Source organism: Canis lupus, chromosome 14, assembly GCF_011100685.1.
Source record: "Canis lupus familiaris isolate Mischka breed German Shepherd chromosome 14, alternate assembly UU_Cfam_GSD_1.0, whole genome shotgun sequence".
Lineage (NCBI taxonomy): Eukaryota > Metazoa > Chordata > Mammalia > Carnivora > Canidae > Canis > Canis lupus.
Genome location: NC_049235.1, coordinates 60,242,633 through 60,258,678, shown reverse-complemented (window position 1 = coordinate 60,258,678; position 16,046 = coordinate 60,242,633). Strand labels below are relative to the sequence as shown.

The following is a 16,046-nucleotide window of genomic DNA, read 5'->3' as shown; positions in this document are numbered from 1 at the left end:
TTTCCACCAGAGCCTTAACTCACCTTTAATTGTGCTCAGAATTAAAAAAAAAAAAAAAGAAAGAAAAGAAAAGAAAGAAAAGGAAGAGAAAAAAAAATCTCACATGTGAACTGATCTGAGGTTTTTACTTGAAGAGGAAAAAAAATTGTGGAAATTGTGGTTGATCACCTAAACCCTCTTAGCGATGGTGAAATTGTCTTTGATCAGTGGAAGATGACAAAACTTTGATTTTCATCGAGAAATTTTTCTGGACACCAAATGTGTTGAGCGTGCGTTTGCATTCGTTCACCCAAGCCGACAACAATGACTTCATAGTTCTCGAAGGAAGAAGAATATTCTCTTAACCGGTTTTATAAAAGATGGCTAAAACGGTTACAAGCCGCACCTTGAGCGTTTTCAAAGCTGTTTTCCGTTGATTTCATGCTGCTTCCACATTTAAGATCATCTGGGAACCTGACTTCGTGGGCTGAGCGGCCTCTCCGCGGTGACCTCGCCCGCCTGGACTGGGCTGGCCGGGCGCCTTGCTGCTGGAGACCGGGGCCCAGACTCCCGGCCCTGGGGCGGCCACGGCGGCCACCGCCCCTGACCGCCCGGGCAGCCGCTCGAGGCCCCCCACTGCCCCCCGTGCCCATCCCCCCCACCCTGTGGCTGCCCTCCTCCTCTCCCCGCCCCCAGCTGTGGCTTGTCTGCACCTCAGCGAGTAACCCCTGTGGGTCTCCCTCCATGTCCCACCCACGTCCCGCCTCTGGCCCCTTGGGACCGGCCTCGGAACTCCCCTCTGCGCAGCTCCACCAGCTGGGGCTGTGGGCCGCGAGCTTTCATGCAGCCGCAGGACTCCCCAGGCCGCAGCCCGTCCCTGCCGCTGCCCCTCTCCACCCCTGCTTCCCCCCCACACACACTCCCCTTCCCCATGGGACCGGCTTCAGAACTCCCCATCAGCGCCCTCCGCCAGCAGGGGCTGTGGGCCGCAGTGGGCCGCGAGCTTTCATGCAGCGCACAGGACTCCCTGGGCCACAGGACTCCCTGGGCCGTGGCCCATCCTTGCCGCCGCCCCTCCCCACCTCTGCTTCCCCCCCCTTACTCCCCTTCCCCGTGGGACCAGCTTCAGAACTCCCCATCGGCGCCCTCCGCCAGCAGGGGCTGTGGGCCGCGAGCTTTCATGCAGCGCACAGGACTCCCTGGGCCACGTCCCGCCCCTGCCGCCCCGCTTCCTGCTCCCCTTTCCTACCCCCTCCCCATGGGACCGGCTCCGGAACCCCCCTCTGCGCCCTCCGCCAGCTGGGGCTGTGGGCCGAGTGGGCCGCGAGCTTTCACGCCCCGCAGGACTCCCCGGGCGCGTCCCTCCCTCCGCCGGACAAGGCCGCGGAGCCCCTCGCCCCGCCCCCACTGCCCGTGCGCCGACTGCGGTGTCCGCCCGCCCGCCGAGGGCCCCAGAGCTGCAGCGCACAGTCCCCGGCGCGGGAGGAGCGGGAAGCCGGCGAGGCCTTGGCTTGGTTTGGCCGCGGGGCCAGCGTCTCTCCCGGCGACCAAGACGAAACGGGAGCTGGTGTTCGTGCGGCCCATGTTCCTGCCGGCCCTGCCCCGTGGCGACGCTAAAGGAGCCCCCAGCCCTGGCGCCGCGGAGCCCGCCTCCTGGGCCAGCGGGTCTACTGGCGAGAGCACCTCCCGCCGAAGCGTAGGCTGGAGGCTTCGTGGACGGAGCAGACGGGCCGGAGTGCAGCCCCCGTCGGGAGAGGCCGGTGACCACGACGCTCGCTCACTCAGTGTCTCTTTCCAGGGGAAGGTTGGAAACCTGCCGGCGTGGGGGCCAGTGAAGGTCTGCGCCTCCCCGTTCGCGGTACCAAGCGGTGACCCTGCGGTGGGGGCAGTGCTGGAAGCCGGGCTGACGTCGCCTCCCAAGAGGCTTCCCTGCTCCCTCAGGCTGACGTCAACTAGGCCACAGCACTGGTACTTTTCTACGTTTATTTAAACACTCGTAGCTCACAGAGCCGACAGGCCTAGAGTTCGCCCAAGACACATCCCTTGGTGGTGAAAGTGCACGGGCAGCCTTGGCCGCACCCCACACGGGCCCAGCCCCAGGTACGACCTGGCGATGGGCCCACAGGCCCTAGGCCCGGCCGAGCGTGCAGCACGGTCGCCTTCCGTGTAAGGCTGTGCTCGTGGACACTCAGCATGGACGCACTCGTGGGGCTTCCTCCTCTGTCTGCGTCATCACTCGAATGAAGTCAGAGTGTCACACTTAGAGCCCGCTGTTAGCCTTACGTTCCCCTTCTTTAGCCCAACGCAGTCGTTGACTTCTGGGCGATGCCTACGGCTCTCACATCCATTCAGTTAGTTTTCTGTTACTGAGACGCATGGATGAAGTCAACGCCCTGGCTCCGACGCTTCTGTCGTCTGTCGGTGCAGAGGCTGCACGGTCACTGTTACACATGTACACCCTCTAGCCCCAAATACCGAAGCGCCTTGGGTTCTTTGGCGGGTAGGCAACGTGGGCTGCAGGCCGGCCTGCTGAGGCCCGGAGGCAGCAGGACGAGGGAGGCTTTGCCGCTCCCCGTGCTCACCCGTGGCCACCGTGGCAGCTCTGCAGGACGTCGTTAGATATTTCTATCCATGTCGGGGCTTGAGGAGCAGGGAATGTGTGAGCACCCGATTGCGCCTGGTCAGCGAGAGGTAGCACAGGCTTCCCGGCAGAAATAATGAGGGAAAGGAGTCTCCACGGTTCCCAGAGATGAGGCCCAGGAACCGGTGGTCGGGATAGACGTCCAGGCAGAGGGATCGACGTGCCCAGAAGCCCTAGATTTAGAGAAACCCAACATCCAGCAGAGCAGCAGCTCGCTGGGCTGGCAGAGATGGGTTCCCTGGGAGTGGCCCGTGGGCTGCAGGCAGAACGATGGCTGGCTGGTCCCGTCCCCACAACACTCTCAGAAAGTAACTCCGGAATGATTGTTTTCCATTTTTATAAGGAAATGGAAACAGAAAGGCCTGCTTATAGTTAAGTCTCAGGCCTAGATCTTCTCTCCGACCATGCCGCTCAGTAGCCATGCCAGACGTCCAGTTTATTTTATCCAGATCTGACCGTATGGATTTAAATGCAATATTGACCAAAAATTTTTTAAAGATTTAATTTATTTATTCATGAGAGACACAGAGAGAGAGAGACAGAGACAGAGGCAGAGGGAGAAGCAGGCTCCATGCAGGGAGCCCGACACAGAACTCAATCCGGGGACTCCAGGATCACACCCTGGGCTGAAGGTGGTGCTAAACTGCTGAGCCACCTGGGCTGCCCTTGACCAAAATTTTATACATAGTATTCAAAATGAGTCATTCAGCCAGGTGAAAGTGTTACGGTGCCCACACGAGCTGTGCAGTGGCAATGCGCCCCAAACTGGTGTCTACAACAGCATAACTGGATTGACAGCTGGGCCAAACCAATCATCATGATCAGTCATTTTGGTCACAAAACATTAGTCAAACCAGCATGTGTCCCATCATTTGTCATGAAGTAGGAGAGAGGGGAACAACTGATCATCTGAAATTTTCACTTCGTAATCTTTATCTCTTTTAAGATTTTATTTATTTATTCATGAGAGAGACAGAGGCAGAGACCCAGGCAGAGGGAGTAGCAGGCTCCCTACGGGGAGCCCAACGTGGGACTCGATCCAGGACCCTGGGGTCACGCCCTGGGTAGAAGGCAGATCACTGAGCCCCCCCTCTCCGTGTCCCCACTTTATAGTCATTTTAACCCCAGGAAAAGACCCCCAGAACAAAATGACAGAGGTATTACCTAGTTGATAATAATAATAAAGAACAGTATTAATTTGACTTGATTTTAAAGATTTATCTATCTTCGAGAGGGAGCATGAGCAGGGACAGAGGCAGAGGGAGAGGGGTCTTAAGCAGAGTCTGTGCTGAGCGCGGCGCCCCACGCGGGACTGGGTGTCACGGCCCAAGATCATGAGCTGGGCTAAATCCAGGTGCTCAGCTCCTGAGCCACCCAAGCGCCCCGAGAACAGTCTTGATTTTAGTGCCTTTGTGTGGAGTGTCGGGAAGGGTCGACTGGCTTAATAGTGTACTTCCAGGACATTTGGGAATGAAGGGAACTTGGGATTAATGAGGTAGAGCAGAAAAGAGGTCTTTGGAAATGTAGATCATTTTAACTTTGCAAGGAAATGTGGTGGACTTCTTTGGAATAATGAACAAGCACGTCCTGGTTACTTCACGGTCCGCTGTCGTGACGACTCTCAGGGACCCCCAAGAACGGAGGAGGTTGTCTTCTTGGTTGTCTGCTGGAGGCAGCGAACTGCCTTCAAGAATCAGAGACTTGACTGGCAGGACGGAATGGTTTCTAGAAGGAGATGGCCTAACCCAGGCTGTCACGAGTCCACACTCTGAAGCATGGATATAAGATATAAACTATGTGTATATAAATCAGGTAAAACATAAAATGCCACTTATTGTATAAACCCGAATAACACGTTCAGTCTGACCTCGGGTTTCCACCCGTACAAGCTCAGTTTCCACGGGTGCAGTTCGGCCACGATGATAACCGTCTCCCGAAGGTCGCTGGAAGAATTCAATGAAATTTTAACTGAGATACTTACATTTCCCAGGGAGGACTGAAAAAATAGACCGGATGCCTTTATCATCAGGATCCGTGAAAATACCAGACATGAGTGACTGCACCTGCCGGTTCTTTAGAAATCTCCTTCATTGCTCGTGAGTCTTCGTGGTTTTATTTTTATGTTTGTGCTTCATCAAAAGGCCAAAATGAGTAAGCTGAAAACAGACAAAAACAACAGGTAATGGACACTTCTGGAACTCTAAACTTGCACATTTTTTGTCTTTGAAGATAAAGCCGTGTTGAAGGACCACGCAGAAGGCAGAGCGCGATCATTTGGCCTTCCCCGCGGGTCCGTGTCCCAAACAAGGCGGCCGTGCTGGGGCCGGGCCGGGCGCCCTGGGCCGTGATCGGCGAGGCCGGCGGCGGAGGGGCGCTTGGGGGAGGTCGGCCCCACGGCACCTGCCCATCGGTGACAGAGGAGAGACGCGCGGCCCGAGCTGTGGGCCCAAGCGCCCCGGGTTCCCGACCCGTAGCCTCCCGGAGCCGCAGAGCGGGCCTGGAGAACGGCTTGTGTTTGCCAGACTTTCGAAGACCTTCAGCATCTCGAAAATATTATCCGTTCTTTTATCCAGGCCGCGTAGCCCTCAAAAGGTGCCATTTCCCGGGGTGACCTCTCGGGCGGCAGCTCACCTGGGCGCGGTGCTGCGGGTGCCCAGCCTGCCCCCCAGGAGAGGGCCGCACACCTGCACCTGCTGGGCCCCAGCGCCCACGGGGGTCGGGGGGTGCGTTTTCCTGTCGTTCACCTACGGAGGCAGCATAGCTGGAGAAGAATGAAAATATATCAGCTAGCCGGACCGACTCCTAATCAATAAAAAGCTAAACGCTTAAGCAGAAAATTCGTCACCGATTTGTTCCAGCAAAGCGGCTCTTTCCTCGTCGCCGTCGTCACCAGAAGCCACATTCTGACAAATGACTTGCTTGAAGCCGCCGTGATCTGCGAGCCCTATGTGGTCGGGTGATTCGGATTGCGGGGTATGGGCCACAGAGCCCTAAAGGCATTGTGCATCAGCATGTATTGAGACCTCGTTCCAGGTGGCCAGCCGCTGGACTTTCTTAAAAATAAAATTCCCCAAATAAACGCGGAGCGCCTGTGTCCAAGCAGTACGTGTTCCATTTAACCGAATCACCCTCGAGACGTTATGAATCGGGCAGAAGAGGGAGTTGTGCATATTTAATATATTTGTTTTATATTTCCCCTAGCCAACAGAATAATGAAATTCCTTAACTACTTCTCTTTAACTTGCATGAAGAAAGCACGGTATGTTGCTAAATCTCTTTTCAGCGGCACCGCGGAGAAACAACTTTAATCCTTGTTAGAAAATTGCCGAGTCTGGGACTGACAAAGAGCTCATGCTTGTTCCATTGTTAGCGGCCGCCCGGAGCAGGGCCCTTTACAGCTGCGCGGATCCCGCGGCTCAGCTGCACTATTTAGGAGGCGAGGTTTGTCAATTCTATTGACAATGGAGAGAGTTTTTCAGGGCCCGTAGCAGTGCGGACACAGTTGGGGATCAATGCCAGCCATTCAGACTGCACCCTCTTTCATTGCTTTGGTTTGTTAATTCAAGACTAAAGGTCCACTGAGGGGGTTCAGGGTGTTTAAGAAAGCTGATGAACTGTTTAAGAAAGCTGATGAACTGCAAGCGTTTCTAGCCCTGGTGTGGCAATTTCCATAGTCAGTGGCAACTCCTGGCACTGAGGGAGCTATGTCCTTGTTGACCTTCTTGTTATTAAAAATGCACAAGTGCTGCGCTTCTCAATATTTCAACACTCTTTCATTGTCAATACCACCTTCTGAGCCCTTCAGCTTGTTGCTTGCTCTAAAGATCTTCTTAGATTGGGTTTGAAAACTTCACCTTAAACACTAGATTAGACTGATGTTCTGTTTTCCGTGCTCCTGTTGATTTGTTGAACCTTCCCAGGGCTGGAAAGCAAGTAGCAGCTTGATGGGGAGACGGGCTGCTAATATGATTTACCAGTCTACAGTCATGCACAATAAGTGTGAATAAATACAGGGGTCTCACAGAGTCAACCCTAGCCTTTCCTTTTCTTTTCTTTTTGCTTTAAAAGAAATATCTCAAGAAAATGAAGTGAGTAATGCATGCCCTTACAGGAGTTGAATGAACCACAAAAAGAAAAAAAAAAAAAAAACCCATATTTTTTTTGTTAAAGCGGTAGGCTGCTGTCACGGATTGATGTGGAAAAAAAAAGGCACCACCACACCGTAGAATATACACTTACTGCTTTATTCCTAAGTAGAGCAAAGCGAAGAATGAAGCGGTAATGCCATGCCCACGGCTTCGGTGCAGCGGCAGCACTGCTTGTCATCCCCCGAAGGGAAAAGTGAATAGTCAGCCCAATGTTTTCTAAAATGAACTTTTCCAAAACGAAAGGACACTTGCCAACATTCAGACTTTACTGCACATTCACCCTTTCTGAATGTTTTTTGTTTTCCTTCTTTCTTTGTACTGAGGGCTTGGCGTGGTCTGGGGTGCGGGAAGAGGCAGCTGACCTACCTTTGGACTTTTTTGTCAGGACGACAACCCGGGACCCACCCATATTGCAGCACCCAAAAGGGGAACGTGTCAGTCCCCGCACCAGAAATAGGAGCGTGCTGGGGACCTCTGGCTGCTGGTTTCGTTTGTTTGCTTATTTGTTTGCTTGGAGTGTGTGCGAGTGTCTCTTTCACCAGATGCGAGAAAGCAGCAGTCCTCCTGGGTTTTGTTGTTGTCGTTAGCTTGCTGTTAGAAGCCACAGAAACTGAGCTAAAGTACTGCTTTCTCCCGATTGCTTGATTTAGCCGAAAATCGTCAAAATCCTTTGACTTGGGAACCGAAAAATACGCATTTTTATCCGAAAAGAACAATCTCTCTTAAAGAATTTTCCTTATCGAGTCACTGGTTGCCTTTAAAAGTAAGATGATGGTAAAGTAGCTGAAGCCTTTTACTTCACAAAGGTCCTCTTTTCTTCTCTGTCTTTATAGTTAACTTCCAATCATTTTATTCCCAACATATTTTTCTCTAAAGTTATGATTTTGCCATTGTGTTAAAGTAGTTCTATTAATAATAAATTTCTGTTACATTAGATGTCCTTTTGATTATCACTTAATCATGAGTATCATTTATGTGTAATGGGAAAAATGAGTTAATTTTAAATCGTGTTAGATTTTTTTAAAAGCATAAAGATGTTTATGGAGTAATTTTAAGAAAGTATTTTCATTTCCCTCAAATTTATACAATTTACCATGGATATGATAACTTCACAGTCTAACAGATTAACTGGTACGTTACGCTAGACTCCATATTTCATAGTTTGTTCTCCCCTACAAAACGTTGTCTCTTGCAGAAGGACTTCATATAATTCAAAAATCATAGCTGTTGTGACTACATTTTAGCTTCCAAATTACCTGGAAACTGGTGTAGGGGTGAGGGTCTTAATTTAGTATATACTCCTACTCACCATCAGCAATACCCAGGAGTGTTTACCTGTATTAAAATAGAACTCAAGAGGTTGAGGCTATAAGTAATCTGAAATAAGGAAGTTTAGGGTTTAAATACTATTAGAAATCACTGTGTCAGCTGAGGTACTGAATCCATTTGCACCTTTTTTTTTTTTTTTAAGAATTTAGGAGTGTGTCTTATTTTGTAAAACTTATTTCTGATACTTTTATGATATCCAGAAAATTTAAAAAGCCATCATTAGGAAAGAGCAAAAGTGGGCACGTGGATAACATTTTTTTAAAATCATAACCTATCTCACATTTTAAAAACCTGGAGTTCTCATTTGTCCGTGTGGTATCAGAATATTTAGCAAATCAGTTATTCATTTTAATTAGCTTATTTTATGCATGTATGTTCAGTGTACTAACAAATTAATAGAAATAAGTCTAGTGAAACGGATTCAGGTTTAATTCATGCTTAAAATACCATTTCTTACACGAAATTTTATCAGAACAATGTTAATAATAAATACAAGGCCAGATGAATTTCAGACTTACTCGCATCACATAAGATTTCTCTTGGAAATTGAATTTACTATTTTGTCATGGGAAAAAAAAAAGTATTTTTTAAGGTCTTTTTTCTGTATTTGAATACCTAAGCACACATGCACCACACATACATGATCTGTGGGGTCACCCTACATCCGTACCCTGTGTCTGTCCCTTCTCTTTCAAAAACTCTCGTCATTTCCTTAGTGCTGGATGGACTTTGCTATTTCTCACGGTTATCTGAATGAGCAGCATTATTATTTTTACAGTATTACCTGAACCTAGCTCTGTCACTATGAGTAGCAGATTGCCTTTAAAATGAAACAAAAGCAAAATGTCTGCTTTTACTATACCGATTGACGTTATTTAGGAGCGGGAAATTACATTACAGAATAATTTTGGTTTTCCCCTCAAGAGAGTGGTCATGGAGAGGAAAAAATACGAACCTTCCGAAAACACTAGCAAACTGAAACAAATCCTTTCCTTTCGTGACTTAGTCAACTGACCTCTTCTTTCTGATTCTTGCAGACACAGCAATTCCGTCCTGACAACATTCCTTCCTAAGGTCTCAAATCTTTATCTTGGGTGGTTTTAAAACAGCTTGGCAGATACTTAACAGATAGTAGATGAGGGCGTGATTGGGGATCCCTGGCTCGTAAGCCCTGGCAAGGCTTTACCATCGCTGCCGTAAAATGTCATTTCTAGGTACTGACAGCGTGCGTCAGGGCATAAGGCGTCTGCTCTCTGGTTTTTACATAACATAGAGGCTAATGAGAAATTTCCCTTTGAAAATAATTCACCTGCTTCTTCCTGCTGTGGGGGAGCCCCTTCAGTCCCATAACGTGTATTTAGCGCCCATTGTTACCTAGAGATTACAAAGCAGGCCGCTAGGCTGCAAGTGCAGAAACACGGTTTCCCATGAATATGTTACAGCTGAAAGACTCATGTTAATTCATGTAGAGAACAGCCTAGGTCAACTTAGCAGATTTTCTAGCAAAACATACAATTCTGTTAACAGGAAATTATAGCATTATTGACTTCAAGTGCTGATCTGTGGTCATTCCAGAGTGTGTCATTACCCCCTCATTACCGAATCTGTTACATGAATACTGCAGAGGCTGTTTTCTGTTTTGTTCTCCTCCCCTCTGCCCCCATCCTTCTTTCCAGCAATGGTACAGCAGTTCCATGAAAGTCATTTGTGTCTGGTTGGCTGATAGATTAGACCTTCAGCTTCATATTTACCAACTGAAGACGCTCATCAAGATTGTGAAGGTAAACAAAATGTGTTTAGATGTGAATTGCCACCAAGCTACGAAGAATAATGGCTAGATATTGACATACAAGGAAATTGTATTTGATGCAACTGAACGGATGTAAGTACTTTAAAATCATCACCCTCGGCAAACCATAGGCTACTGTTCACTTACATTTTCAGTTAGGTCATTAAGTGTATTTTAATTTTTCTGCACTAATACAAATATTTTATCGAGTAATCACATTTTAAGATAATGTCCATAAAGCCTTGAGCACATTTACCCGATTGTAGTAGGTCCACAGTAATCTGGTACTAATGTTCTTGATTATAGAAATGTTTTCTCCTAATACAGTTCCTTCATATTTATTAGGATCACCTATCATCCTGAGGGCTTTTGAATTGTATTTGCCCACAGCATAAGGAGAGTTTCCATTCTTTTGTTCTATCCTGACGTGAAAGTAACGTCGTCACTGCCTGGCTTCCTTTGGAAGCACGCCCCATCTTCTCTGTAAGTCAGAAACGATCAGTTTGAGTGTTGGGGACCATGCCAGCTACCAACAGGTGTCACATCCCTTAAGCGAGGCCGTTTTAACTTTTGCTCTTCAAAAGAAAAGGCTGACAACATACATATTATATTTAGCGAGTAGGGGCTTTAAAATCATATTATATTTAACATGGTTTTTCACACTTTGTAAATTCTAGTGGAAACACAAAATTTGCCCCGAGTATAGCTATGTCTTAAAATTGAGACAGATCCTACCTTCTGCCTAAAAACAAAACTCTAAGCTATTGAGATTCAGCTATTTTTTTAAAAAGACGACCGTCGCTTCCATTTTAGTGCCATTCACCAAATGGGATACATATGCCATTTATATATATGTATGTGCCCATATATGTGTGTTGTGTATCGGCACATATATTATGTTTAGATACGTATGTGCACGTATGACACACACACGTATACTCAGTGGTTCTCGGTGTCATCCCTGACCTATCATCACCAGCATGCAAATTATCATGTCCCACCCCAGACTTCCGAATCAGAAACCCTAGTGGGGCCCAGCAATCTGTAGATTAACAAGCCCGCCACGTGATTCTGATGATAAAGTTAGAGACGATCTGTTGCATTACGTTGTTTTTTCCACATTACCAAAAGAAAAAAGTTTTATCCACACTAAAATATTTCCCATCGTGCTCTAGGTTCCTGCAGTCTAATTAGAATACATGTTCTTTTGTGCCATAGCCACACAGGCTATCACACATTAGAACCGTAAATAGGAAAGTTCCGTTCTAAACTGAGAAATTGGCGAATCTCCTGGAACATAGAGCCGGAGCTATGATCTCACAGCAATAGCAATCACAGTTAGTCATAAACGGCAAGTAAAATTATAGCCACCCGCTAATTTTTAATACTGATAAACATAGTCCATTACAATGGACAAAATACCATTGGTCCGGAGCACTTCTTACCAGGTGCTCTTTAATTTACAAAGAAACCGAAAGCACACTGAGATACATTCGTATTTCCCTTCGTTTCTGCAATGTCTCTTCCTTGTTTCTATAAATGGGACTCGGAGAGCTTCCAAATGCATTTTGTTTTTCATAAAAGACAATCCGATTGTCTGCGTACCCTCTAAATTCCCGTGTATGTTAAGGGTGCAGTGCGTGCACTGGGATTGGCTGCCTGCCCTTACGATCAGCCGTATTTTCAGGTTCATATCTTGCCTTCAAGGTGCCAGAGAGGACCTCTTCAGCTGACCGGTATTCGCTGATAGATTGTTAAGCTCTCTGTTTTTAGAATAAAATCTCTATCGTTTATTAGCCCATCATTTGTTCCTTTCAAAGTTATTCCCCTTCTCATATTCACATCATTGCGATGATAGATCAAGCACAGTGAATACTTTAGCAGAGTAAAATGATAATGTCATGAATTATACGGTGACATTTCCGTTGTACTCGAAGGCAGTCAGTTGATCTTATTTTAACACAGTCTTCGTTATGGGCCACTAGTAGTCCAGACTGGTAAATATGAAAATCAATGTCATGAGTAGGTTTGACTCCCCATGCTTTGTTTCTCGCAGGCAGGTCCCCACACTCAGCCAATGCTTGCTTTGGCTCATACAGTTAATCAAATTGTAGAGCTTTTATTTAATAATTAAAAGTTATTATTTTCATAGTGGAAATCAGAAAGAATTAATAATTTAATGTTTAATTGTTTCTTTTCCTACTCTGAATATAAACAGACTTTAACCAATTTCATACATAGATTCATAATTCTTCAGAACTTCAGAATAGTGGTATTTTATAACGTTCACTTTTTGTGAACTTAAGAAGCTATTAATGGCACGTGCACACAGTTGTGAAGGTTGGTGAGTGGGCCTTCTTTCCATCGCCACCGCCTAGGGCGAGTCGGAGGTCACCACAGAGCAGCGCCGGCTGCCCAGGAGCCTGGCTGCTCTCCTCTGGCAACCTGGCCCTCACTACCTGCACGCATCCTCGTCCCCCGAGCCCACCGGGGCCCCAGATGTCGCCGGGGTGTATGGGATGGCGGACTTTGCCCCACGAAGACATTTAGGCACCAGTTGGTTCATTCACGTTGCTCACTAAGAAAAAACGAACTCCACTGAGAGTTTCATAGTTTAGGACTAGGAAATTATTTGCAAAGTTTTATTGTGGAAGGGAGAAAAATAGAATCCTCAGAAGATCAAAATGCCTGATGGATTTGCATCCTCCCAGCGGCCGCAGGACGTGTAAAAGCAGGTCACATGAACCCGCGGCCTCTCTTGCTAAGACAAAGGAGACAAGTGAGCAGCACCCTGAGGCAGGCCCCGTCTTAGGAGCTGAGCAGACCTCCGTTGGCAGCCACAGAGGATGTCGGGCCGTGGTGCCCTGGGAATCCTAGAAGGGAGGCCGAGCGGGCAGGGATGCCCGTCCCGCCCCTCCCCTGCTGCGTGTTGCCTGCCGGTAGAACGAGGAAGGGGAGTCCTAGCTCCCCGGGCAGAGAAGGCTTCGGGGCTGCGCACCCACAGCTCGGGCGTCCTGAGCGACCTCCCGGTGGGCGGCTCGGGGAGCCCAGAGCGCAGGGAAGGCCCGTCCTGGTGAGAACGGAGGCCGCGCCCCAGCGGGGGGCTGCGGGGCAGCGCTGACTCCGGGTCTGGCTCCGGGTCTGGGGCGTATGGTGTGTGCTTGAGGTAGTTTTAATCGAACTAGAAACAGGCTCGCACGCAAACCCTGGCCAAAGACCACGTGCGTTAGCTACCAGGTGGCCCAGCTTCTCCTGTGGGCTTGGACGCAGATCCCCACGGGGTGTGGCGCAGGGAAGCCGTGGGGTGCAGGTGACTCAGAATAGCAACATGTGAGGCAACAGGAGCTTTGATCATTTGAGGAAGAAGGGAGCACTCTCCGAATCAGGTTTTTATTTGCTGTTCAGACACTGACGGCCGAGGCTCCACAGTATTGGTCACGGTTCCGGGGCAGATTCTCAGAGACGAGTCGGATTTATAACAAGGGATTCCCCACATGGAAAAAAAGTGTTCACCGTCCATCCATGCTTCGGGGTGTCCCCTCTGAAATGCGGGGTGTCCCCGGGCCGAGGCAGATTAGGAAGGGGGGGCAAGCGTGACAATGGCCGTGCTCCCTCAGCCTTCCCGGTTTCACCCTCCTCCACCCTCCTCCACCCTCCCGAGCCCGCCAGCCCGTCAGGTGCCGCAGCGGGAGGCGGCAGGGCCCGTTCTCGGGCGTCCGGCCTCCCGGAGGAAGCGCCTTCGCTTCGGCTGCGAGGATAGCGGGAGCCTCCTCCGGGGCCCGTCGGGACAGCAGCCCTGGCCCGGGGGTAATTTTCAGCCCCCAGAGTCGTCCTGTTGGGCCAGGAGGTGCCGCCGCCTTCCTCTTTGGCTTTTCTCACCTACTGAGCGCGGAGCCACCCCCGGAGCGCGTACCCACTAGAGAGCACCTGGACGGACACCGAGGCCCGGGGGCAGGTCCCGATCCTGGGGCCCGGCCCTGACGCAGGGCAGCAAACGGGCGCTGGGAGGTGGGCAGCGTCCGGGACGCCCGGGCCTGCCCCGCGGGGCTGCCTTCACCTCAGAGTCCGGAGCGAGGGGCGGTCGTGAGGAGGCCGAGGGGGCCGCCTCGGGTGTCGCCTCGGGTGTCGCCTCAGGTGTCGCCTCAGGTGTCGCCTCAGGTGCCTCCTCAGGCGCGCCTCAGGGCCGCCGGCTCCCGCTGCCGCCCCCCCCACCCCCCGCGAGGGGCCCGGCGCTGGGCGGCCGCCGCGTGAGGCCGGGGCGGGCCCGGGCAGCGGGTGGGGGTGGTGGGGCGGCTCGAGGGGCCGCCGAGGCCGGGCCGCCACGCGTCGCCTGAGCGGCTCCTCTCTGTTCCGCAGAAGAGCTACCGGGACTTCCGGCTGCAGGGCGTGCTGGAGGGCACGCTGCACGGCAAGGCCTACGAGACGCTGCACCGGCGCCTCACGGTGGAGGAGGCCGCGGCCTCGGTGTCGGACGGGGGCGGCCTCCAGGGCATCACCATGAAAGACAGCGACGAGGAGGAGGGCTGAGCGCGGGGCGGCGGCGGGGAGGATGGAGGCGGACGGAGGACGGAGGCCGAGGAGGAGGCGGAGGAGGACGGAGGCCGAGGATGGAGGAGGCGGCGGAGGAGGCCCTGCCCCTGCCCCTGCCCCTGCCCCTGCCCAGGCCCGGGCCGCCCAGCCGCGCTCGCCACACGCAGAGGCTGGCTCGGCCCCCTCCGTGCGGCCCCCCCGCGCAGCAGGATCGATGGTTTTGTTCCAACACTTGCCTTTTGCTTCTGTGAGCGCGTCACGGCAGCGCCCGTGGGCCTCGCCGCGCCGTGGGGCCGCGCTGTGGGGCCGCTGGCGCCCGGCCCTGCCCTGCCCTGCCCTGGCGTGACCCCGCAGCCCGCACGCCTGGCCTGGTCCGCCTGGCCTGGTCCGCCGGCCGCGTCGGGGCGGCTCCACGGGGTGCGGGGAGGCGGGACCGCGGCGCCCCGGAGCGTGTGGCCGGCCCGGGGGCTCCAGAGCTGCCCACCCGGCGGCCCGAGTCCCCGCGGAGCAGCAGGCCCAACGCCGCCTCGCACCTGCCGGGCGCACACGTTACGGGCCGTTCCCGCCCCAGCGCGTCTGCCCAGCGGAGCCGAGCGGCGGCCGACACCAGGGGCCCCGCGCTGCCCGCCGCGGTTCTCAAGGAGAACAGGGTCGCACGTCACCCCCACCATGACCCTGCCACGGCAGCGCGTCACCGCCTCACTAGGAGTTTGAGTTCTTGTATTTTCCCCCTAAAACGCCCCGGCACGTCGCGACCCCCGCCCGCTCCCAAGCGCCCTGCAATGCGGGAAGCCGAGGCAGCGCAGCTGGAGGCCGCTGGCCGGGGGGAGGCTGCGCCCTGGAACGCGGGTGGGCCCCCGGGGTCACGCCCCGGAGTGTCAGAAACCACGGCCGCTGGCCACAGGCCCACGGAAACCCACGCACTGCGGTCACTGTAACAGGCTTTGCGCTCAGATCCGGGTCCTGAGGGTGAGACACCCCGAGTGACACAAGATACACACGCAGGCGACCGCGCGCCTCCCCGCTAGACACGGGCCCCGTGACTGTGACCTGGGCCCAGGGCAAGGCGGTGGCCCTCCTTCGCTCGCCCTCACAGCCCCCGGCCCCCCGGCTGCGGCTGCGGCACAGCGCCAAGGCTGCAGGCTCCCCAGGTACCGCCGTCCTTCCCCGGGGGCCTGGCGCTCCTCTGGGCCTGAGCGGCCTGGCTGTCCCGGCTGAGCGCAGAGCGACGGCCGCCCCCTGGGCCCACACGCACCCAAGGACGCTGGCTAACCCGGGGCCGCCGTGCCGGGCAGCACTCGGCCTGGAGCAGCTTGGGCCGGGGCGCCTTCACCTGCCCGGGCTGTGGGCAGCCCCCCCACCCCACCCCCAACACCCCGCTCTCCCCCCACACTTGAGGGCTCTCTGCGCCTTCCCTGCTGTACCCAGGAGCTTCCAGAAGCCCCATCCCCAAGTCCAAGCTCCAGTGGCTTCCATGCGGAGGACAGGGCCAGACGTGGGGACTGCGACGCTCCCAGGTCCAGACAAGGCCGCGGGCCGCCCTCTGAGCCGCCTGAAGGTGCCGGAGAGCAACGGACAAAGGAGAGCAACGGACAAAGAAACAAACGACGGCAGCCCGGGGAGGGGGGGG

At 52.7% G+C, this 16,046-nt stretch overlaps 1 protein-coding gene across 23 annotated transcripts in view; it reads left to right on the top strand.

Moving 5' to 3' along the window:
* CADPS2 (calcium dependent secretion activator 2) overlaps positions 1–14,482 on the top strand; it is a 452,803-nt gene extending 438,321 nt beyond the window's left edge. For 8 of the 23 annotated variants that reach the window (XM_038557507.1, XM_038557506.1, XM_038557510.1 and 5 more), the window contains 2 exons: positions 9,774–9,878; positions 14,243–14,479. In XM_038557507.1, coding sequence (XP_038413435.1) covers positions 9,774–9,878; positions 14,243–14,413 — 276 coding nt within the window. In that variant the 3' untranslated portion in view covers positions 14,414–14,479. Of the gene's footprint in view, positions 1–4,610; positions 6,829–9,773; positions 9,879–14,242 lie in introns of those variants that run through there. The other 15 variants (XM_038557504.1, XM_038557491.1, XM_038557488.1 and 12 more) reach the window with 6 other exon arrangements.
* The last annotated feature ends 1,564 nt before the right edge of the window (positions 14,483–16,046 follow it).